Source organism: Carettochelys insculpta, chromosome 7 (genome assembly GCF_033958435.1).
Source record: "Carettochelys insculpta isolate YL-2023 chromosome 7, ASM3395843v1, whole genome shotgun sequence".
Taxonomy (NCBI): domain Eukaryota; kingdom Metazoa; phylum Chordata; order Testudines; family Carettochelyidae; genus Carettochelys; species Carettochelys insculpta.
In genome coordinates this window covers 4,602,927-4,625,687 of record NC_134143.1, presented here as the reverse complement: position 1 = coordinate 4,625,687, position 22,761 = coordinate 4,602,927, and the positions used below count along the sequence as shown (strand labels likewise).

Sequence of the window (22,761 nt, the reverse complement as noted above, 5' to 3'; positions counted from 1 at the left end):
GGCAGCTAGACAACTCTCCAACACCACATTTTACAGATCTCTTTCCTCAGACCCCACTTTAAAATTCCGAAAGAAACTACACCATCTACTTAAGGAACTTCCTGCCTCTACTCGAGACCAGATTCACTCAGACTCACCATCTGAGCTCCGACCTGGATTATTCTAGTTACGTCCTAAAATCCACAAACCTGGAAACCCAGGATGCCCTAGCATTTCAGATATTGGCACCCTCACTACTGGACTGTCCAGTTATGTAGACTCCCTCCTCAAACCCTACGCCACCAGCACGCCCGCCTATCTCCAAGATACCACTGTCTTCCTGAGGAAATTAAAAACATTGGAAACCTTCCTGACAACTCCATCCTTGCCACAATGGATGCAGAAGCTCTCTACATCAATATTGCAAATGAACATGGAGTACAAGCCACCAGGAACACTATCACAGATGGTATCACAGCACATCTGGTGGCTGAGCTATGTAACTTTGTTCTCATGCACAGTTATTTCCAATCTGGGAACAACTCCAGATTAGCGGCACTGCTGCGGGCATTCACATGGCGCCACACTGTGCTAACATTTTTATGGCTGACTTAGAACAAAGATTCCTCAGCTCTCATCCCCTGTTACCACTCCTCTACTTATGCTGCAGTGATGACATCTTTATCATTTGGACCCACAGTAAAGAGAGACTGGAAGAATTCCACGGAGATTTTAACAACCTGCATCCTACCATCAAACTCAGCCTTGACTATTCCACATGAGAAATACATTTCCTGGACACCACAGTACAAATCACCAATGGCCACACTGACACCACCTTCCATCAGAAACCCATGGACTGCTACACTTACCTACATGCCTCCAGCTTCCATCCAGCTCATACCACATGATCCATTGTTTATAGTCAAGCCCTTAGATACAATCACACCTGCTCTGATCCTAACGACAGAGACCGAAAACTATAAGACCTCTACCAAGCATTCATAATGCTTAATTACGCACCAGGAGAAGTAAAAATACAGATTGACAGGGCCAGACGAATATCCACAAACCAGCTACTTCAAGATAGGCCCCAGAAGATCAACAACAGAACACCACTTGTCATCACCTATAGCCCACAACTCAAATCGCTGCAACGCATCATTAAAAACCTACAACCTATTCTGGCTCAGGATGCTACACTCCAGAAGGCTCCAGGTGACAGCCCTGTCCTTTCCTATGGACAACCTCCTAACCTGAGAAAGATTCTCACCAACAATCACAGGCTACACCACAGTCATCCTAATCCTGAATTTTTTCTTGCAACAAACCCTGCTGAGAACTTTGTTCACATATTGTTCTAGAGGTACCATCACTGGACCTAAGCATGTTAGTTACAAGATCGAAGGCACATTCTCATGCACTTCTGGCAACATTACATGTTAATTGTCCTGCCTGAGATAATTACGAGCATCAGAGGAAGGGAAGCAGTCCTTGTAATACATGAGGTAACTGACGTCTCTCTTCATACCACATGTTAATGTGTCGAATTTGAATATGAATTCCAACTCACAGATTTCTCGCTCTAATTTCTTTCTAAATTGTTTTTGTTCCAGGATGCAAATTATCAGGTCTTTAACAGCTTCATACACATAAGCCAGTCAGTGAACACTTCAATGGCACGGGCCATTATGTTAAAGACCTGTCTGTCCCATGAGAGCTCATCACTGAATAAATCATTTTGTTAGTTTTTAAAGTGCTCCATTTCTGCTGCTTTGTTTTAAGGAGGTTCAGCAGCCCATCCCCTTTCCTCACTACCTGTTGTCCAGGCTGGTTAACTTGCTAAGGTGACCATATTCCCAATGCTGAATACAGGACACCTGGTAAATTACTCCTATTCAAGCAAGTTCAAGGGAAATCCAAACCGCACAGAAGACATACTCAAACCAACATCAAGATGACTGTGTCTCTGTTAAAAAGGACTGTGTAGCTGGAGTCTTTAAGGTCTGCATAGGGAGAGCTGACGCATGCTCACATCCACCCATACATCTCTCTCACGCGGGGATGGGGTAATTGACCGACCTGACCCAACCTTCCCTGTCCAGCGCTTTCATCCTCCATGACTGGCTGGGCCCCCAGGATGGATCCTCCTCTCCTGGTACCTGACACTGCCTCTTCTCAAGACAACACACGGGGGCACACATGATTACAGCGTGGGCAGTAGGAAATGTAGGAAAATTGCCTACACTCCCTGGCCACTCGGGAGGGCTGGGGCTGTGATGCAGCAGCCCAGCTCCCAGCCACCAGGGAGGGAAGGCTGTGGAAGTGATCGGGCGTCAGAGTGGAAGGGTTGGGGTGGGGCTTGCTTTCCCCAGCTGCAGCCTCCCTCACCGCCCATGGGTTACAGAACTCCCTCCGAGTTCACAACAGAATGTAGCAAGCAGCCTCCTTTCAGCACTCTGCAGGAGGGAAGGGGTGGGAGTGGTCTCCAGCTGCAGGGGGCTGGAAGTTAGTATGACATGACCCGTGTTTTCCTAGAAGTCCTCTCTTCCCTCCCCCTCCCCCATGGCTTGAAGCAGCACCTCCCTTCCTGCCCACTAACACCTCCAAGCTGCTACAGGCCACAAACATAACCCACCTGTCTCCTGGTTACAGCACAGGCAGGAAGGGGTTAAGCTCAAAGGATGCACTGGGCTTAGGTTAGATAAATCTGTTTTTAAATTGCCTCATTCTCTGTGTGTGTGTGTGGGACGGGGCCAGGGAGGGAATGGGGAAACAAAGTAGTTTTATTATCTGAGGGGTAGCTGTGTTAGTCCTTATCTTCAAGAACAACAAGAAGTCCTGTGGCACCTTATGGATGAACAGATATTTTGGAGCTTATGTTTCCGTGGGCAAAAACCCGCTTCATCAGATGCATTGAAGTGGGTCTTTGCTCACAAAAGCTTATGCTTCAAAGTAGTTTTATTGTGTAAACTCTCAGGGGCAGCAACACGCAAACAGTGACATAATTAACAACTGGCAAGTCAGTTGGACAAATGCAAAGTATTCCACTTTTAAAGAAACAATCAATTTCAGACATATAGAATGGGACATGACTGCCTAGGAAGGAGTACTGCAGAAAGGAATTTAGGGGTCAGAATGGATCATAAACTAAACATGAGTCAATGTGAAACTTTTGGAAAAATGCAAATATTCTGGAATGCATTAACAGGAGCGAAGAAGCAAGACATGAGAAGCAATTCTTTCACTCTACTCTATACTGATTAGGCCTCAGCTTGAGTACTGTGCCCCGTTCTGGGCGCTTCAGGAAAGATGTGGACAGACTAAGGAAGGTCCAGAGAAAAGCAACAGAAATGATGAATGGTTTAGAGAATACGAGCTGTGAAGGAAGATTGAAAGAACTGGATTTGTTCAATCTGAAAATTGAAGACAGAGAGTACGTAACAACTTTCAAGTACCTACAAAGGTGTTATAAGGATAGAGAAAAATGTAGATGCTTCCTGCAAATTGGATGTGGGTGTCCCAGTTCAGTCAACCAGAGGACAGTTGTGGGTCTTTCCTTGTCAGGAGCTCTCACCAGCTTGTTACACTGGCAATACACGGGTGTGTTACTTGGCTTCTCTGGCTCACGTGAAACCAGTTACCACCTGTCTGGAGTAGACCCAAGGTGACCATCTGTCCCATATTAGGCAGGATAGTCCTGTATTTGGGAAGCCAAAAAGGCGTCCCCACTTCTTTTTTAAAAGGGACTAATTGTCCCGTATTTGGAGCCTCCCCGCTGACCTTTTCCGCCAGCAACTGCACCTGTGCAGTTGCTGGCGGGAGTCACTTCCCCGACCCTCAAGGAAGTCGGGGAGCGTGGGCAGGTACCACATCTCTGCTGCTTCTCTGGGGCTCACGGGGAGGGCCAGCAGCTGCTGCTTCCCCAGGGCTTGGAGAGAGCCGGTGGCTGCCACCTCCTTCCTGGCTTGTCGGGGCGTGGAGGAGCCACACCTCCCCCTCATATCTCCCTGTCCTGTATTTGGGACAGGGAGATATGGTTGCCCTAGTAAACGCGCGTATAGGGTGTGAAATAGGATCAGTGCATGACCTGGTGGTGTGAATGGGGGATGCTATGGGACCATGGAGTGATGGGACTAATTCAGGGAAGCAACAGAGGTGTGCAGACTGGTGGGGATGCTGGGAGAAGAGGAACAGTGACGGGAATGGAACAGTGGAAATGATGTGATGCGAGTTGGGGGGCGTAAGGTGGAAGCTGTGTGGGTGTTGGTGGCCCTGGGGAAGGGTGGAACAGGGTGTGGCCTGGTCACCGGGGGCAGTAGCATGGAGAGGGAGGTGTAAAGAGAAGGCAGGGTAGTGATGGGGTGGGGAATGAAAGGTGGTTCCAAAGGACCTGGGGTATCAGTCCATACTAGAGGGGGATGGAGTGGGCTAGCTGTGAAGCTGCCAGTGGTAGCAGAGTGGCAGGAGTTGTGAGGGTGCAGGAGAAAAACACCAACTCTCGAGGAGGAAGGGGGTTGGGGATCTCCACCGGCGCAGTGCCAGCTTGGTTTCTGGCCTGGAAGAGAGGGAGCAGCTGAAAGGACTGCTGAGGTGCACTCTTTTCCTTTCCCTCCTCTGCCCTGTGCTGGTGCTATCTGAGACCCCTTTGCTTGGTGCCATCTACTATTAATAACCATGGGATGCCTGCGGGAGCAGCCTCCAGGAGTCAAATTCACAGCACTCTGCATCAGCAGTTTGTGTTGTGCAGGTCCTGGCTGAGAACGGGTGCCCTGGATCAGCAGGGACTGAGCACGAAGGAGGGACACACGGAGAAAGCAGCCCACCACCATCCCACTGCTGCAGGGCCAGGGCAGAAGAGTGTGTATGTTTACCTGAGCCTGGAACAGTGAGCCAGGTGAGTCCCCTTGCTGCAGATTAGACAGGTAGGAGGGGCAGGGTTTACCATGAGGCTAGAGACATGGGACCAGCATCAAGCTGGAGTGGGAACTAGAAAATTAACACTGAAATATTTGCAGAAGTGAACAGCAGGTTTTGGGGAAAGAACTGTGCTGAAGATATCCTGAGGGCAATTTCCTCTTGCAGCCTTGGTCCCATGCCCAATATAGCTGGGGAAAGAGGAACCAAATTCTGCCAGCCTTCTTCCTTGTCTGGGTCACTGAATGCTGTTTGGTCTTGATGTAGTCCTGGGATCCCTGAACACTGCAGGGTCTGTATCGTGCCTGGAATCATCCCTGAATGCTGCAGGCGTGAGCCCTCACTCTGCCTGGACTCAGTGAAGGACTATAGACCAGTGCAGGCTTCCCCCTCCCCCTGCCTGGGATTAGTGCGTCATAGGGCACAGCCCCCTCAGGGGGACACCCCTCCCCACGTGCCTGCAGGGAGTTCACAATTCAGGCAGGCAGAAGTTTTCCCTCCATTTTTTCCATGCTTCTGACCTATCAAATGTGCCCCCTAGAGAATCCCAGTCCCCACTATGTGTCCTGGCAGTAGTGCCCCGTCCTGTCAAGAAGTAATCTCCGTCTTGTATATAGCCAAACAGATGGGCAGCTACTCAGAGGAGCAGGCATGTAGTGTGCTTTATTGGTGCACCTGCTGACACTTGATTTGGGGATATTCCACGTCTGGCACTTTTATGATGTGAACTTCATAGAGCTCATACCAAGCCCAAGAGAAAATAAACTGTGGAAATGAGGAAGAAAATCTGGCCCAGCAGAATGCCTGCTGAATTGATTGGACCAGATCTGTTTTGGCCGAAATGAAAGTGAAGAAATACTGAAAAATATCAGGAGGACAAAATGTCTTGTTTGCAATGGAGACCTTGAATAGATTGATATGGCCGTTATTTTTAAAGCAGCTCAATTTAGTGCCTGCAGTTCTGTACCCCTAATTAATTAAAGGTGGAAAATGGTAGGGCCAGTGATGGGATTTCAAAGTCCAGCTAGCTGATTGCTCCTGAAATCTGAAGTCAATGGAGAGACTCCAGTATCCACTAGCTGAAGATTTGATCCCCTAAATATTGTTGTTTGCACAACTGTGAGGGGCGAAAGTGAAGGCTGGATTGTGGCCCAGTTCAAACCATGATGCTTAACCTTGATGCTGGATTGTGAGAGAATGTCCGGAATGGATTTGCAGAACTCTGTTGCTGTCCTCTCTCAGGCTTGTAAGGCGGACCTCTCAACCTACCTATACACAAAGTTGAGAGGCAGGGTGTAGAATTAAAGCACACAACAAAAGGATGGATATATGTGAAAAGTTGAATAGACAGGACACAGATGCATTTGACTTCAAAGGATTGGGATGTTTTCCTCTAATCTGATGGTTACTTGCTTCTTTCATAAGAACATAAAAATGGCTCAACTAGGTTGTCCATCTAACCCAGTATTTCTCACAGTGGCCATTATCAGATGGTTTTCGTAATCGGCTGGTTATGGACACCTGGAACATAGGTTGCATCTCTGATCATCTTGGCTAATAGCCATTGATGGAGCAATCATTCAGCCCTTTAAGGAATAAATCATCCAGTTATAAAGGTCTTTTTGCAGGACTTGTCACCCGCTCAGCTTTTGAGGGGCTGTTCCAGTGTTGATAGGATTATCCCATGTCATGCAATCCAAGTTTGTAGGACATCCACATGCCAGGTATCTCCCGGACAGACATTCTTTCAGTCAGATGATGCTCCATCACAACCTGAAGACATTTGCATAGCAGTGGTAAGTTGTGATGAAGTGGCCTTACAGTAGGACATTTGGGCACAGACTCACAACACAATGAGAATCACAGCATGTTGTTGATTAATACTGTGAAAGTATGATGTTGCATAATGATGGTGTGGAGTGGGAATGTTATGTTGTACGATGGTGATGCCAAGCTGGTGGGGCACTGACATGTTGTGTCATGACATTAAGCCACCACAAAGCACGTCTCAGCACTTCCTAATGAGAGAACTTGGTCCTGGAGGATTATATTTGCTGGAATCTACTCCACTGGTGAGGGACTGTTACCTGAGCTTTTCCCAGACAATTCCGGTTTTGGATTCTGTGTTGCTTTCTACTGGAAAATGGGAACCGACAATCCTAAATGGCACCCAAACCAAAAGTCCAGTTACTTCAGGGCAGGGGAAGAGACGGCTGATTAACACATGTCAACCTCTGCTTAGCCTGGGCCACCTTGTACCCGCAGGCAGGATCCTTGCAATAATCCAGTGAGTGATGAGGGGAAAGAGGGAGAGGAGAAAATGACAGGGGCAGGGTCACAGGGCAAGAGATGGAGCATGGGTAGGGTCTTGGCAGCAGAGGCAGAGAAAGAACTGGGGCCTTGAGGAAGAGGTAGGGCAGAGCTTTGGAGGATGAGGCAAAGTGGGGTGGGATCTTGGGGGATCAGAAGAGGGATGGTGAGGCTAGAGGTGAAGAAAGCACAGGCCGTTGGTGGAAGAGGTGGGGCAGAAGGGGTGGCCTCCAGGGGTCTGCTTAAAAGCAGCTAGACAGGTCCAGCCCCAAGAGGGGGGATTTCGGGTGAGAAATGAAGGGCTGTGTGCTGTACTGTAATTGGAGAGTGAAGAGACTAGTTTCCATTCTCTCACTACAGTTTTCCAGTGTTTTACTCCAATCTCATTGTCTCTCTAAGTTGAAGCAGCGAATCCTTTGTGGTAATGCCCCTTGCAGGAACTCCGGCTCCTATCAAGACGAAAAAGTCCACTAGACTCTTTGGGAAACTAACTAGTGAAGGTAAGATATGTGCACACAACTCTGAGAAACCCTGAGTGGCACATGGCTCAGTCAGTCAAACACAGCTATGCAGACCCATGTATATGAGTGGAGCTGGGTGAAATACTTTGCTTGGAACTTTGAGTCCATGTTACTAAATTGTTAATTTAAAAAAAATGGAAACATTAAACATTTTTAAAAATAATTGTTGGTAATTTGCCAAAAATCTGGCAATTTTTCAGTTTTGTGTTCATCTGAAATTGGATTGTTTGGACTTGCCAGAGAACCAACCCACCAGGCAGCTATTCACACAGATTAGTATGGGAGCCACTCTGCAAGACACAGGGGTGCACGAATGTGCTGGGTTGTTACAAATGGTGGCTGATGGAATCAACACACTCGATAATCATCAGCTCCAAGCTTTCCCTTTGTTTGATTTCCAGAGCACTTACTGGTGGTCTCTGTCAGGTGCTGTGCAAATCTGAATTACGGATTTGGAGAAGGAGCCAAACTGGCAGGCAATGGGAAAGGAAGGGTCCTGGAAGCAATAGATATGTTGAGATAAATCAGGAGGCGAGTCGATAGTTACCTATTCAATCACTTATGGTAACATATGGACATGAGGTGCAGTACGCCTCCCACCAATATACAAGATCTTTCCAATAATGTCTTACATCTGCATAAGTGGTTGGCTAGTATTCCCTCACTGGGATTTAGTTTGCTTAGAATCAGTCAATACACTGGGCCAAACTTTGTTCTTGGTTACACTGGTGTAGGTGCACTGTTTACAGAGACTTTGCTCCAGATTTACACTGGTATAACTGAGAGCAGAACTGGGCCCTGAATATGATGCCTGGTGCCTTTAAGTAGCTGCCCACCAGCATTATCTCCACCCCTAATTTATTTTCCTTCTGCAATAGCAACCCCCTGTTCATCACTCACTGGCTAGTGGGCCCTGTTCTCCTAGTGGGGTTGCAGCTGACAGGAGAATTCAGCACCATTGAGTGCTACGAACACATTTCCTTCAGCAGTATTGGAGGGGGTGATTTGTACCTGGCTATCGTATTCCTTTTCCTCTCACTTTAAAGGTAGGGAAGAGGAAATTTCCAGAGGTGGTGCAAAGAAGTAAAAAGCTAATGGTTATTCTTGTCTCAGATCACCAAGACGAGCATCAAGAATCTGCTCTGCTCTGGAGAGACGGGACAAGGGCACCTTTATATAGGTTTTAGATTTGCCCCCAAGCCAACAGGAATTGCTAAACCCTTATATTCACCTCAACAGCAAATATAACTCCTCCCATCATGCCACACTTTGTCCAAAGGATGCTTGGTTCAAGAAACCAGACCATGAATTTTAGTGCGGAGAAAAACTATGAGATATCCTTAAGCCTATGTACATGATTTACCACTCTTTTACCCCAGTTTTGTGATGCTGTATCTTCATTGAAATGAATGGCGTTACTCCAGTTTTAAACCTGTTGGGGGTGGAGAATCAGGACTTTCTTCAAAGTTAAAGGTGACCAGTAAAGGAAAAAAGATGGAAGTATACTTTCTCTTACTTAGTATGTATAAAGAGACCCTGAAAATACTTTTTAATGTAAATTGCTGATTTGGGGAGGGGGTGGGGGATTTACAACACCCCCTGCTCCTCCCGCCACCAATATGATTTCTGCATAGGTAAATATCTAGACATTTGAACTTCCTGTTTTTGCTGGAGCAGTCTTGGGAGCCCAGTGGTGCTTATGATATCATAGGTGACTGGGAATAAAGAGAGGAGACCGGGTTTGTAATCAGAGGGTTAGATCTTCATTTCCAACTGAGCTGTGTGTTGTATACAGCCTAGCCTGATGTAACTCCTACCCCTGCAGACAGATTCACTTTGGATGGGAAGCAGGGTAAATTCCATTCAGGGATATGCGAAAACCATCAAGAGGAGAAAAGCTGTGTGTAAAAGGATGATTCTATCAGTGGAACATGTCTAATGCAGACAAGGACTTGCTGCCTTGGAGGGCTTGGTGTTTGAGAACAAAGACAGAAAACTTTCTAAGGTGCATCTTCTGGTATTTTTTCCAGTCATGCCACAAGAAGGGTCCAAGCTGAACTTAGGGAAGAAGATCAGCATCCCCAAGGATGTCATGCTCGAAGAGCTCTCACTCCTCACTAATAAAGGATCCAAGATGTTCAAACTACGCCAGCTGAGGGTGGAGAAATTCATCTATGAGAATCACCCCGATGTCTTCACTGACAGTTCCGTGGTAGGTCACAGAATGCAAGCACAAGCCAGTTCCTACACATTTAGGAAGGTAGCATAGCTCCACTCTCCCAACAGGCTATGGGGATATTCCTTGGGTGGGAGAGGGGCCCAAGACTGTGAATGAATATGCAGAACGAACTTCCTTTCCACACCAGCACGGAGCTCCTCCAGGGCGCTTTTGGGATCCACTGATGGATCAATATCAGAAAAGCTGAATACTAGGAGAACACTGAAGATCATGTGTTGTGTTGACATACAGAGCTAGAAAAGTGCATGGCTATTTACCTGCAACTGTAACAATGACATTTCCATTATTGCATTCAGACCTGAGGTTAGCTTGTCTGGACTCTCATTCATTTTCATTGTAGGACGTGGTATTTTCTCTTCTTAGTGTCGGCCTCAATTCAGTTTTCAGAGAAAATCCATGAAATACAATTGAGACAGAGGCCTTCAGCAGCTGATTTTGCACTTACTTTGGTTTGTTTGGTATGAAATTAATAGAACTGTAAAGGAAAGAAATTTAATTTTTGGTAATGTTCTGTGCTGACCTGTAGAGTGTATAAAGGCAGGCTTATGTATTTTTCCTCCCATCCCCACCTCTGAACAATTAATTCTGCTGCGTGTTTAACCTGAGAATCTGGGCTGGTCTTCCCTGGTTTTGCTGAAAAACCAATTAGAGGACTGCTGTGGGAGTTTTCTCAGCCTTCATCTGAAGTAATGAGGACACTGACCTTTTTACAGAAGGAGTTTTTCTCCCAGGCAGTTGCCAGCAGTATGAGTTAAATAAACAGAAGAGATCGAATCAAAAACCTTGAGGACTTCCTTGTGATTAAAGCTGCAAATAAGGGATTTCCCCACCCCTCCTTTGCAGTTCATTTGCAACAAGTACAATTTGGGGAGCAAGGTATGGAGATGCCATAAGAAAGGCTGTTTAAAGGAGGAAAATGCCATTAGAATAAGAAGGTCTTAGTGAGAGCCCACAACTCATATTCAGGATATATGGGTTGTATTTCTGTATAACTGTCTCCACTCTCTGATTCTTCATCTATACGTGTTACTGTGTTATGTTGCTATCCTGATCTCCCTTTGAGTGTTGTGCTTTGAAGTTTTGACTGGAAGATGCTAGAAAGTCCACAGCATTGTTCTAAATAGTCATGAGCCCATGAAAGATGTTGAGGAAGGTCAAAAGATACAGAGTGGATGAAAGGTTGGATATGAGTAAACAGCGTGCCCTTGTAGCCAAGAAGGCTAACGGCATATTAGGGTGCATTAGGAGGAGCGTTTTGAGCATATCTAGAGAAGTGGTTGTTCCCCTCTGTTCGGCACTGGTGAGGCTGCATCTGGAATATTGTGTCCAGTTGTGGGCCCCCAGTATAAAAAGGATGTGGATTTGCTGGAGCAGGTTCAGCGGAGGGCAACAAGAATGATTAAGGGGCTGGAGCACAAGACCTATGAGGAGAGGCTGAGGGATTTGGGCTTGTTTAGCTTACAGAAGAGAAGACTGAGGGGTGATTTAATAGCAGCCTTTAACTTCCTGAAGAGGAGCTCCAAAGAGGAGGGTGAGAAACTGTTCTCAGTCGTGTCAGATGGCAGAACAAAGAGCAATGGTCTGAAGTTAAAGAGGGGGAGGTATAGGTTGGATATTAGGAAAAACTACTTCACCAGGAGGGTGGTGAAGAACTAGAGAGGTCGTAGATTCTCCATCCCTAGAGGTTTTTAAGTCCTGGCTTGACAAGGTCCTAGCTAGGATGACTTAGTGGGAGTTGATCCTGCTTGAAGCAGGGGGCTGGACTAGATGACCTCCTGAGGTCCCTTCCAACCCTAGGATTCTATGACAGTTAAACCCATAGCCTTAAACAGGTTCCTGCAAAGCTGATGCATCTCTGGGCTCACATAATTTTGCAGCAGAGATTGTAGATGGCTCAAGTTCATCTGGTAGTCTCTGAGGCTACAGTGCAGATCACAGAAACATTTTTTATATGAGTTCAGGATTTGTGATGGGTTTGTGGGAGAGATGACTTTGGGGCAGATGAGGTCCAGGACAGATTTTCAAAAGCTGGGCTTTCCAAATTGAGAAATGCAAAATGAACAAATTCTGGCACTTCAGGCACCTGAAGCTGGGCACCAAGAAGCTGAGGCACTGAAAAATAGAAAGTATTTTTTGGAAATGTGGGCATCTGAGCTTTGGATTGCCAAAGACTGGGGGCATGATTCTTTCTCAGAATTAGGAAGAATTTACACTTTTTAATTCATTAAATACTAAGCTTCATTCCACAATGCTTTGGCAAAGGATCCCAACCACCTTCTGGACAGATCCTCCTGTTGTCCTATCTATGGTGCAGAAGGACTCCAGCCAGGGGACTCATTCACTATCATGCAGCGTCTTCCTCAAGAGGGTGAAATCTTCCAAAGTGACATTGGAAGATGCTCTGCATTGGGGAAGGGCAATGGGGGTTTTAAAAGATCCTTAGCAAGCCTGGACTTGCCTGCTTGGTCTTGCTGCAGTGCAATTATAAGGACACCAGGCTGATGAAGTGTGTCCAGTCAGTAAATCTTGCTTCCTGTGTTAAAGTCCTACATGGCTCCTTTTCAGATCTACATTTTTCACAAGAGAAATAAATCACAGCTGTCCATTGCCTTTGGCCTGCCAGGGTCAGTCTGCCCTCGTCACCCCGCTAAGGATTAGTTTGACAGGATCTGGGATATAACTTACGGTCTGAGGCTACTCGGGGAAACGAGGCCATTGCCTTTATTACAATGTATTTATTGTATTCTTGTAGCATCTAGGAGCCATAGTCGTAGACCAGGGCCCCACTGTGTCAGGTGCCGTACAAACACAGGACAAGAAAGATGCCCCAAGAAATTTACAATCTAAGTATAAGATAGTGAAGGAGTACAAGCAAACAAAGAGGCTTGTTGGGTGGAAAGATTAGGCAGTGGTCTCAGCACACCAGCATTCTCAGCTTTGCTAAGTTTTAGTGGGCCTCAGACAAGGAGAATTTTGAGCAGAGATTTGGACAACAAGGAGGTAGATTTGCAGGTCTGTACAGGGAGCACCACCCAAGCATATGGGGCTGGGAAGTGACCATCGTGGAGATCAGGGTTGATACCCATCCGTCAAAAATATTTAGCTCTGGGCAGGTGCACCTTGTGGGGTACAAATGGTCCAGGGACGTCAGCCTACCCTAATGGAGCAGAGTCAGGTTAGAAGATCTACAAGAGTCTCTTCCACCCCAAAAGAGGCTGTGAATTACTGTGGAGACTGTTAACCCTCTTGCTCTAGGACATGTGACGGGAGGGATGGGGATGGTGGAAAGGAAACTGGCATGTGTCCATAACCGCTCTGGGGTCTGTCATGGCGTGGCTCTTTAAATGAAGTGGGTCCAACACACAGGCGCACCCCAGGCTGAGCTGAGTAAGAAGCCAGAGTGTCATCTTGGGGTAATAAATGAGAGGAAGAGAGCTGTCAGAACAGGAGGACCTCGGAGGCAGGCCCACTGACTGTGAAGATGCAAAACGAGCAATTGATCTGGGGCCTGGCATTTCAAAGAGGCCTGGAGCTCCAGCTGCCACTGCTGCTGACATAATGCTGCAGCAGTGCCATGGCACCGCTCTGTGTGTGGCTCTGTGGGAGTATGAAGGGGCCCTAGGGCTGCTTGCCCTAAGCCCTGCCCATTCTGGGGCTCCCCTGCTATCTTACCCACTGGGCCCGCACTGCCTGTTGGCCCTGCTCTTTGGAAGACTTTTCTGGGGAAAAAGATGAAGGCAAAAGAGCAGTGGAGGAGAGCAGGTGAGCCAGAGCCAGGAGGCTGAACAGGGCTGAGGCTAGGCTAGAGTTGTACTGGAGCTGGGAACTGTCATTTCCAGCTCAAGGAGCTCTGATCAAGACAGTGCACTAAAAATAGCATGGTGCCACGAGTGGTGGGAGGAGCTTCCAACCTGACCATCACAGACAGGGGTGTGCTTGTGATGTGTGCCCCTCACACAGCTGAGGCTCCGCTCTGCACAGTCACGCTGTTAGAGCCAGCAGGGGCATGTCAACCCCAGCTCCAAGTGTACTCCTGTGCCCTACCCACAGGACCAGTCTGCCTCCCAAAGGAGCGTGCAGTTATTTCTTTGAACCCCCACGCCCTCTATACAAACACATGGTAAAACTCAGCCCTGGTTTAAGGGGTGCAGCTCCAACTGAGGACTTGCGGACACCGCCCTGCACCTTCTCTCAGGAAAATACACATGCAGCTCACTTACTCGCTTGCTGTTCCATGTCTGTCCATTTTGAACTTTAAATCCCCACGGCTCAGAATAAAGGAGCATGTAACTGGCTGCTCCAGTAACTTCAGAAGTGTTATTAACAACACAGACATCAAGTATTTGGGAAGCTCTTCATCAAGGAGGTAGAAATAGAAACACATCTGGTGGGCTCAATCATTCCTTTTCGGGCACAGCCAGGAGCCATCACAGAGCTCATGGTGTCCTTTGCCAGACACTCCCTCTGTGACATCAAGGCCTTGAGATGCTCAGATGGATGGATCATTTTTCACCACCCATTTCTCTGGAGGCACATATGGCAGTGCTGGAGGATTAGCAGTGGCCCCAGTGCAGGTGCTCCACTAATTGCAAGATTAGAGTCTTGGCTGGGAAAAAGATATAAGTTCCCTCTGTTTATGAATCTTGAGGCCTTTTTCTCTCTAGGGTCCAAGCACAAGCTGCAGTTACTCTCATTAGAATGTTTGTTCATGAATTCAGGGCTTCTGGATGGACAGCGATGGGGACTGGCCACTCTATCTCATAATACAGTGCAAGCAGGGAGACACAGAGAACATTTCCCTTCACCTCGACAGCAAGAGGAGAATTCATCCTGCGTCACCCATTCACTCCTTTGCCTCTCTGCCATAACTGCCAACAAGGGGACCAATTATTACTGGGCCTGCCCAGGCACAAAACTACACTGCAGCCTCCGAGCTCAGGCAGAGAGACGTGTGCTAGAGTCACACGAGCTAACATGCAAAAAGCAGCAGTGCATACAATGTAGCATGAGCTAGCAGACTCGGGGGACTGAGCTGGCTTGGAATCAGACAGCCAGACAATACCACACTGTTCACATGGCTGTTACTACACCTGCTCCAGCAGAGTGAGCCCAGCATGCTCACAGCTGCAGCACAGGTGCTTCCCAAATGGCCTCCAAGCAGTAGCAGCTTTTGGTTACATTCAAGCTGGAAGCCTGCAAGTGAAAAGTTAGCCACCCAGCCTTTGACACAACCTACGGGTACCACATTTCCCTGTAAACCCCTTTACTGCTGGCATGGAAGAAACAGCAGAGATGTCACTTCCCCCTCCTGGCTTTGGCCAGAGACAGCTTCTTTCAGAATAATGCTGCTGTGTAGACATACCCTAATTTTCTTGATGGTGAAGCCGAAGGCTATTTGGCCTCATTTACCACCTCTGGAACTGGTGGAGAGAAATCATGAAATCCAGGCCCTGGACTGCATCTACACTACCCCTCCCTTTCAGAAGGGGCATGTAAATACAGTCAATTGAAAATGCATGAGGCATGGATTTAAATATCTCGTGCCTCATTGGCATACTCCTGTGGGATCTCGCTTCAAAAAGGGCCTGCTTTCAAAACACGAACAGCTGTGTAGACAGGGTTCCTTTTAAAGGAAACGCCGCTTTCAAAAGCACCCTTCTTCCCAATTTTTTGGGGGAGGAAGGGTGCTTTCAAAAGTGGGGTTTCCTTCCAAAGGAACCCCATCTACATGGCTGTTTGCGTTTCGAAAGCAGCCCCTTTCAAAAGTGAGATCCTGCAGGAATATGCAACTGAGGCAGAAGATACTTAAATCCATGCCTCATTTGCATTTTCTATCAACTGTATTTATATACCCCTTCTGAAAGCAAGGGGTAGTGTAGACACAGCCCTGCACTGCAGTAGGGCCAAGTCAACCTAACCCTGCCAGGTGTCTGTCCAACCCTGTTTTAACAACCTCCAGTAATGGGGATTCCACAGCTTCTCGTGGAAGCCTGTTCCAGTATTTCACAATCCTTATTGTACAAAAACTTTTCCAAATCTCTAACCTGTATCTCCTTTGCTGCTGATTCAGCCCTACCTTCAGCTCACATGGGGAACAATTTGATCACGCTCCCCTTTATAACAGCCCTTATCATATTTGAAGATTTATTAGTTCCTCCTTCAGTTATCTTTTCTCAAGACTAAAAATGTCCAACTTTTAAGACTTTTCTCACCCTTCAATCAATTTTGTTGCTGTTCTCACTCCTGTTTGAGCGCATCTTTCTGAAAGTGTGGCACACAGAGTTGACAACAGAGCTCCAGCTGACTAGTGCGGGACAATTACCTACCCTTTCTTGCAAACACCACTCCTGTTCATACACCCTGGAAGATTCTCATTTTCTTGCAATTGCTTCACATTATATTTGTGATCCAATATAATCCTGAGATTCTTTTCAGCTGTATGACTATCTAGCCAGTTATTCATGTAGTAGTTGTGCATTTGATTTTTCCTTCCTAAGTGAAATACATTGTATGTGTCTTTATTGATTTTTCAACTTATTGCAGACCAATTCTCTATTATTTCAAGGTTCTTTTGAATTCTGACCCTGTCCTCCAAAGTGCTCAACCCCACCCAGCTTGGTGCCACTGGAAAGCTATACAAGCATGCTCTCCCGTCCATTATCCAAATCATTAATTGAAAATACTGAATAGTATCACAGCCAGCACTAACCCCTGAGGGACACCACTAGATACATACTCCCAGTTTAACAGTGCACCTTTGATAACTACACTTTGAGTATGGTCTTTCAATTAGTATTTCTCCTATTTTACACTAATTTCATCTAGACTACACTGACAGTCAAAATGATGTATCACACCTATTGCATCCCCCTCTTCACTACTCCTTTACCTTGCTAAAGAAGATCCATATAAAACTGTCTGTAAAGGAAAAATGCACTGCTGGCCAAGGAAGCAGTTTAATGTTGTCATAGATCCTGGTATCCCAGTATACTTAGCCCCCTCAGTTGACTATTGACTCAGTTCTCATTTACCTTACCTTGCCACATTAGCACATTCCTGCCATGAAACAACTCCTACTATTCCAGCTCTATCCACATCAGATAAGCTAGTGCACCACATTTCTGACCTGTACTCCCCTCCTGTTATCCCAGCCCTGCCCCCATCCCAGCTCTACATGGGTACCTCCCTCTTGACCCTGCTGTTCTAGGGTCAGTGTACCCGCCCAGATTTGCTAATGTGCCTCCTCTCTCCCCTTTAGCATCCTCTGCTCTTCCACACCCTGATGTAGCCTTGACAGTGCACCTCGAAACATGAGTGTCAGCATGCCCTATTCAATGGCTGCTTTTTTACTGGATACAGAGATGGTGCCATGCTATATGCTACAAGTGTTTTGTAATTTGGACAAATGTCCAGAAGGAACTCAAAGGAGATCCGTCAAGGCCACTTTGAGCTCCACAGCAGGGAAGTGTGATTGAAATATGTTCAGTAACAATAACTTCTGCCCTTTCTTCTCCCACTCCAGGATCACTTTCAGAAGTTCATCCCAGTTGCTGGAAGACATTACAGAGGAGAAGCTCATGGTTACTTGCACAGTGGTGGGAGGATGGTGGGTGGAGTTACTGCAGGGCAGTATGGATCTAGTAAACTACACTATCCCCCTGCCCCTCCTCCTAAGCCTGGGAGCAAAGGTGGTGCTGGGGGCACTGAAGCTGATCGTGCTGAGGGCTCAGCTAGCAGTGGGGGAGGAGTGGATGGTGGAGCAAGTGACGCTGCTGGAAAAGGCAAGTAACTCTTTACAAAGTAAGAGTGAGGATGGGGTAAGGATGTCAGAATTTAGCCCATTATCATTGTATTGTTAGGAATAGGGGTGGCTAAAAGATGTGAGGTGAACTCTTCCGAACCCAATTCCTTCTCAAAGTTTGGAGAAATTGGGTTGACGTTTCACTTTTGCTCACCTCTGCCTGGTGCTGGGAAAATACTGAAATATCAAACTTCTACCTGAATTTAGCTGTCCTAGCTAAACCAAAGAATTTGTGAAAAACCTGTTAAGAAACTTTGATCTCCTAAGGCAGATACAGTACATGCTAACAGTACATATTGTCCATTATGGGGTTTTACACCTCCTTCAGAAATATCCATCACTGACCATTGACCAGGGTGCAGGACCACTTGGACTGGGGGCCATGCCAAATAGGTGACCCAGGGCAAACTGCCCCTCCCTCCCTTTCTTTCAGGGAGGCCCTGAAGCAGAGAGACTTGGGGTTGGGGGTTGTCGAGGCCTAAAGGCTGGCTCTGAATGAGATGGAAAAGAGAGCCCAAAGAAGATGGATATGATGGAAAAAAGAATACAACGGCTGTGTTATTCAAACTTTGCTGTTGACATTATAAGCATTATGACATAATGTTTTCCGTGCAAGCTACTGTAGCCATTCTGATTGTGGGTTTGACCTGATCTAAATGAGCAGAAGGTACTGTTATAAAAATAGTGCTTTGCGTATGTAAGAATCTTAACACAATTTGCAAAGAACTGCTGAATTAGAACCATTTGTAGATAGCCGTCACTGTGCTCAGCACAGGACGCCAAGACACACTGAGTCAAAGTAACTTGCACAAAGTCACCTGCTAAGCTGGCGGCTGAACTGGGACTTGAACTTTGACATCGTGACTTCTTGATATCTGCCTTAACCCCTCGACAGTAGAGAACCATAGTGGCCACAATGTGACTTTGCACAGGTAGACCCCAGCAGACATCTATGCTATTGCTTTGCCTTCTTAGGGGTTTAGAAAGATAATAATGTCTGAAGCATGCAGACCAGTGACAATGTAGCCCCCAGGAGAGTAAACGAATGGTCCATTCATGTCTCTGGTGCACCCAGATACAAAACAACTTATTAAAAGTACTGACCCAACCCCATGGATGTGGACAAATCATATATGTTCAAGAAGAGGTTATCTGGGAAGTGTCAGGAGGAACCCTGAATTGCAAAGATACTGGAGTTCAAGGGCACTAGTGCCTGGGATTTGAGTTTGGCCCAATATAGAGAGAGGAACTGAGTGTGAATGTTGGCTCTAGGAGCAAAACCCCCATAGTTTAGGGGTATTTAGACCCAATGCTGATAGATTTTACACACCTGTGCCCCAAGTAAGGGAGGAAGAGGTCAACTCAGGCAGCATTTCAAGTTTTATAAAGGCTTCCCCCTCAAACAGGAAGTGGCTGGGTTATGTACAAAGAGACCTCCCTGGGAAAAGAAGGAGTCCATGAGATAATCTCTCTTAAGATGAGATTCATCTTATAAAAACATTTGAGAATCTCTGCCATAGATGCTAGCTTTTGATTTGCAATTCACAGGGTCATCTGACAAAGCTCAGTGGGATTTTATCTTTGATGCTTGGGATGTGGAAAGTGCATTTGTTCTGTGCAAATCTTGATCAAAATGCTCTTCTCTTCTCTGTTGGCGTCCAGGTGACCAGGCAGGTGGTGGGAAAAAAGTCTCTGTCTTCAAGACCTACATCTCTCCTTGGGAGCGAGCCATGGGCATCAGCCCACAGGAGAAAAGCCACTTCACCATTGACTTGTTATCGTATGGCCCCAAAGCTGAACTCCCTCATTACAAGTCTTTTAACAGGTGAGGTCTCCTGGAGGGGTAATGAAGGTTACATGAACTATAACACAATTCTGGATGTAGTCACTTCAGCCTTCAATAGTATCAATAGATTTTTCACACATGCCATGTTGCAGCCTCTTATGGGGCAAATTGCTGGAGGCCTACAAAAGAGAGAGAGGAGGTTTAGTTCTAGAGACAACAAATTAGGATTCTTCTTTAGAATTCTTTGTTCTAGGAGTAGAGGTCCTTAGCTCTGTTCCACCCTCTCCAGAGTACATTACATGTGGTTTAGCTGGCAACTGAAGTGCCTCTAGTTGTGTTGGCTTCCACGCATTTATTATTGTAAGCACTTGTAGAGTTCTGCAAAAATGTCTCTTCAGGACTTGGGGCCCAAGTATCTACAGTACTACAGTTGAGAATCAGGCCCTTGTTGCTCCTTCTTGTGACCAATAAACATATTACAGATATTTTTAGCATAGCAGCAGCTTTCCAGTGCATTTCTAGATTTTAATCACTCCACCCTCCATCCATATTGCTGAAAGAGGCAGTATGCAGTGACTAACGTATCACAGAATTAAACAGCAGCTCAAGGAGGATTAAAGCCCAGGGCTCACCTGACCCTACACCTTCACTAGAGCCTCTGCATCACACCACCTCCTTTCTATAAGCTTTATGAAGCCACTAGCAGCTGTAGCAAAGGTTGAACTGCCGTACTGGTTGAATAACAGGGGTAAAAGTATAGGAAAAGAACTAGCAAGTGTAACCCACACATCTATGCGTGGTTAACTGCCCCATGTAGTGGTACCTAGACCACTTCACAGAGAAAGAATAAGCATCCTCTACAGCCTAAGTTGAAAGCCAGCTGGCCTTTAGCCTAAGCTGTAGAGGTGTCTGCACTCCAGACGTCCCAGGTTTGAGTCCCAGTTACACAAGCACCTTTTTTAATACTGAAGCCACCATAAAGGTGTTGTGCAGAGTAGAATTAGTTTTTGATGTTTGGTAGATTTTGTTAGAGGCAACTCCAGCAGCTGGTGTTTCATCTTTGCTGGATCCTTCAGCTCTTCACTGATCAAAATTAGAATGGCAATAAATCTTTATTTTCTAAATTACATTGTTTAGAAGCACCCTGCTTGCTGACTCTATTTGTCACCTTGTCCCAGGACTGCCATGCCTTATGGTGGGTATGAGAAGGCACGCAAGCTGATGACCTTTCAGATGCCTGAGTTTGATGTTGGTCCTTTAGTGGCAGAGCCCATAATTGTCTACAATCAAGATATCAACACTAGGCCCTCCTTCAACAGGACCCCTATCCCCTGGCAGGGGTCAGGAGAACCCACGGAGTACAACATTGAGATCAAAGTGCCGATGGACGGTGAAACAGAAGAGCTATAAATCCCACTGTCTTCTTTCAACCCTTCACATCTGCAAGTCTTCTGTAGGGAGCTGAGAAGTGCACCTCCAGTCCCAGGGATCCTCCCTCCTCTTTGTCCTTAAGGCAGACAAGTTCCCAGTAGGTTCTAAGCTGATCTTTGCTGTGGTGTTCATCCATATCAGAAGCAGACACAGGGAAAGCACTGAAAAAGAGCAAGAGCGGGTAGGCAAGAGAGATGGCTTATCTTTGTATGAACCAAGGCAAGAAAAAATAAAATTATGAGCTATACTTTATGATACTGCATGTTGCCTGTCTGCTCCATATTGAACCTGTCCTGTCACTTGTTAACAATCAATAAAGCACCTAAAAGAAATAAAGCAGCCTTTTGTTTGTTTTTGTGTCAGATCTAAAAACAATGGCTGCTCAGGCGGTATTCATAACAAAATTAGAACAGAGCAGAAGGACACATAGATGCCCATTGCACCAGCTTACCACATGCACTGCACTTAGCAACGGACACTACACAAAAGCTGCACCTAGTGCAGAACGTGACTGCTCACCAGCTTAGCATCCTTAGCTTCAAAAAGTATATTATACTGACTCTAGAGACTTCCGTGCTTCTATTCACAATGCCTCAGACTACCCCGAGCTACACATCTTGCATGGTCTGGTCTTGACTATCCGAGACTGCCTTATCTCACCATCTTCCACCCAAGTAGCTGAGGTGCTTTAGTTAATAGTCCCAGGAGTTTAGTATGTGGGAGCTGAAAGCCAGGGGTCTCTGTAAAGTGCCTTGGGCTGTGGAACATATTTGCTCACCTCCCTGGTCCACTAGAGCTTGAGCCCATTGACCCTCAGGACTCAGTGCAAGTCCCATCCAATTTGTAGGTAAGTGGCTGAAGAAGATGGTTGCAGAGGGAGGCCCTGGTGTACCATTCAATGCTAAGTGAAGAGCCCCCTGTGCGAGTCACCAAGTTCTTTCATTTTTAAAGACAGGGGTTGTGTGGGTGGGGCTGTTGTAAGTAAACTTTAAATAGCTACACATGATGTGCTATTCTGTTATTTAACTAGTGTGTAGGGAAGAGTGCTTCTCAGAGCCAGTAAACTACTCACATGGCAGTAGCAGCACTTGGCCCAAACATGGGTATTTTCATTGATCGAACTCGAGGCATCTCACATAATAGCCCCATTTTACAGGAGGGGAACGTGAAGCAGAAGGTGAAGAAACTTACCCAAGGTCATGTAACAAGTCAGTGACTAAGCTTGGATGAGAAGAAAAGTTTTCTCTCTAGTAATCCTATGCCTTGTGTACTGGATCACAGTCCGTCCACATGACAAAGACTATTGGTGTACATTTGTCAACATAAGGAAACGGCAAAGCAAAGTGGGATTTTAGGACTAGTTAGCCCTCAGTTCTCAACTACAACAATCCAGCTATGCTAGTCCTAAAATCCCACTTTGCTTTGCCACTGCACTTTAGTCATGAGTTGCCACATGCCGCCTGCACAGATCAGACCTCTGAATTCCAAAGTGTAGTCCCTTCTGCCCTCTAAGCAAAGACTGCCAAATGGGCTAACTAGTACCTCTTTGTTATTTCCTAAAGTTGACAAGTCTTCACCAATGATTGCAGCAAGCTCATTAAACACATTTCTATGGGTGGCGACTTTACTTGAGTAACCTTAACATGCAACTAATCTCATCTCTGCAAATCCCTCAATTACATACGATTTGCTACTTTTAAAATCTGTGTTAATCAAAATCAAAATACAGGTTGAACCTCACTTGTCTGCACACTCTTATCTGGCAACATTCACAATC

General features: G+C 46.3%; 1 protein-coding gene across 5 annotated transcripts; it reads left to right on the top strand.

Moving 5' to 3' along the window:
- Positions 1–4,706: 4,706 nt before the first annotated feature.
- On the top strand, positions 4,707–21,320 carry MYOZ1 (myozenin 1). Of its 5 annotated transcripts, XM_074999716.1 has the most exons (7): positions 4,707–4,876; positions 6,525–6,692; positions 7,606–7,706; positions 9,758–9,939; positions 17,489–17,747; positions 19,430–19,592; positions 20,732–21,320. In XM_074999716.1, exons 3-7 carry the CDS (start codon positions 7,631–7,633, stop codon positions 20,961–20,963), a joined length of 912 nt encoding a protein of 303 aa, XP_074855817.1. In that variant the 5' UTR covers positions 4,707–4,876; positions 6,525–6,692; positions 7,606–7,630; the 3' UTR covers positions 20,964–21,320. The 5 variants fall into 5 exon arrangements, with proteins under 5 accessions (XP_074855817.1, XP_074855818.1, XP_074855820.1 ...); XM_074999717.1 differs by lacking the exon at positions 6,525–6,692 and having other exon boundaries at positions 7,567–7,706; XM_074999715.1 differs by lacking the exon at positions 6,525–6,692 and having other exon boundaries at positions 4,708–4,876.
- The last annotated feature ends 1,441 nt before the right edge of the window (positions 21,321–22,761 follow it).

What these genes read in the sequence shown, in the direction of transcription:
- MYOZ1 (XM_074999717.1), top strand. Translation starts at nt 7,631, where the DNA reads ATGCCCCTTGCAGGAACTCCGGCTCCTATCAAGACGAAAAAGTCCACT. An exon ending in TGGGAAACTAACTAGTGAAG is followed by an intron (nt 7,707 to 9,757) that starts GTAAGATATGTG and finishes TATTTTTTCCAG; the next exon opens with TCATGCCACAAGAAGGGTCC. An exon ending in CATTACAAGTCTTTTAACAG is followed by an intron (nt 19,593 to 20,731) that starts GTGAGGTCTCCT and finishes ACCTTGTCCCAG; the next exon opens with GACTGCCATGCCTTATGGTG.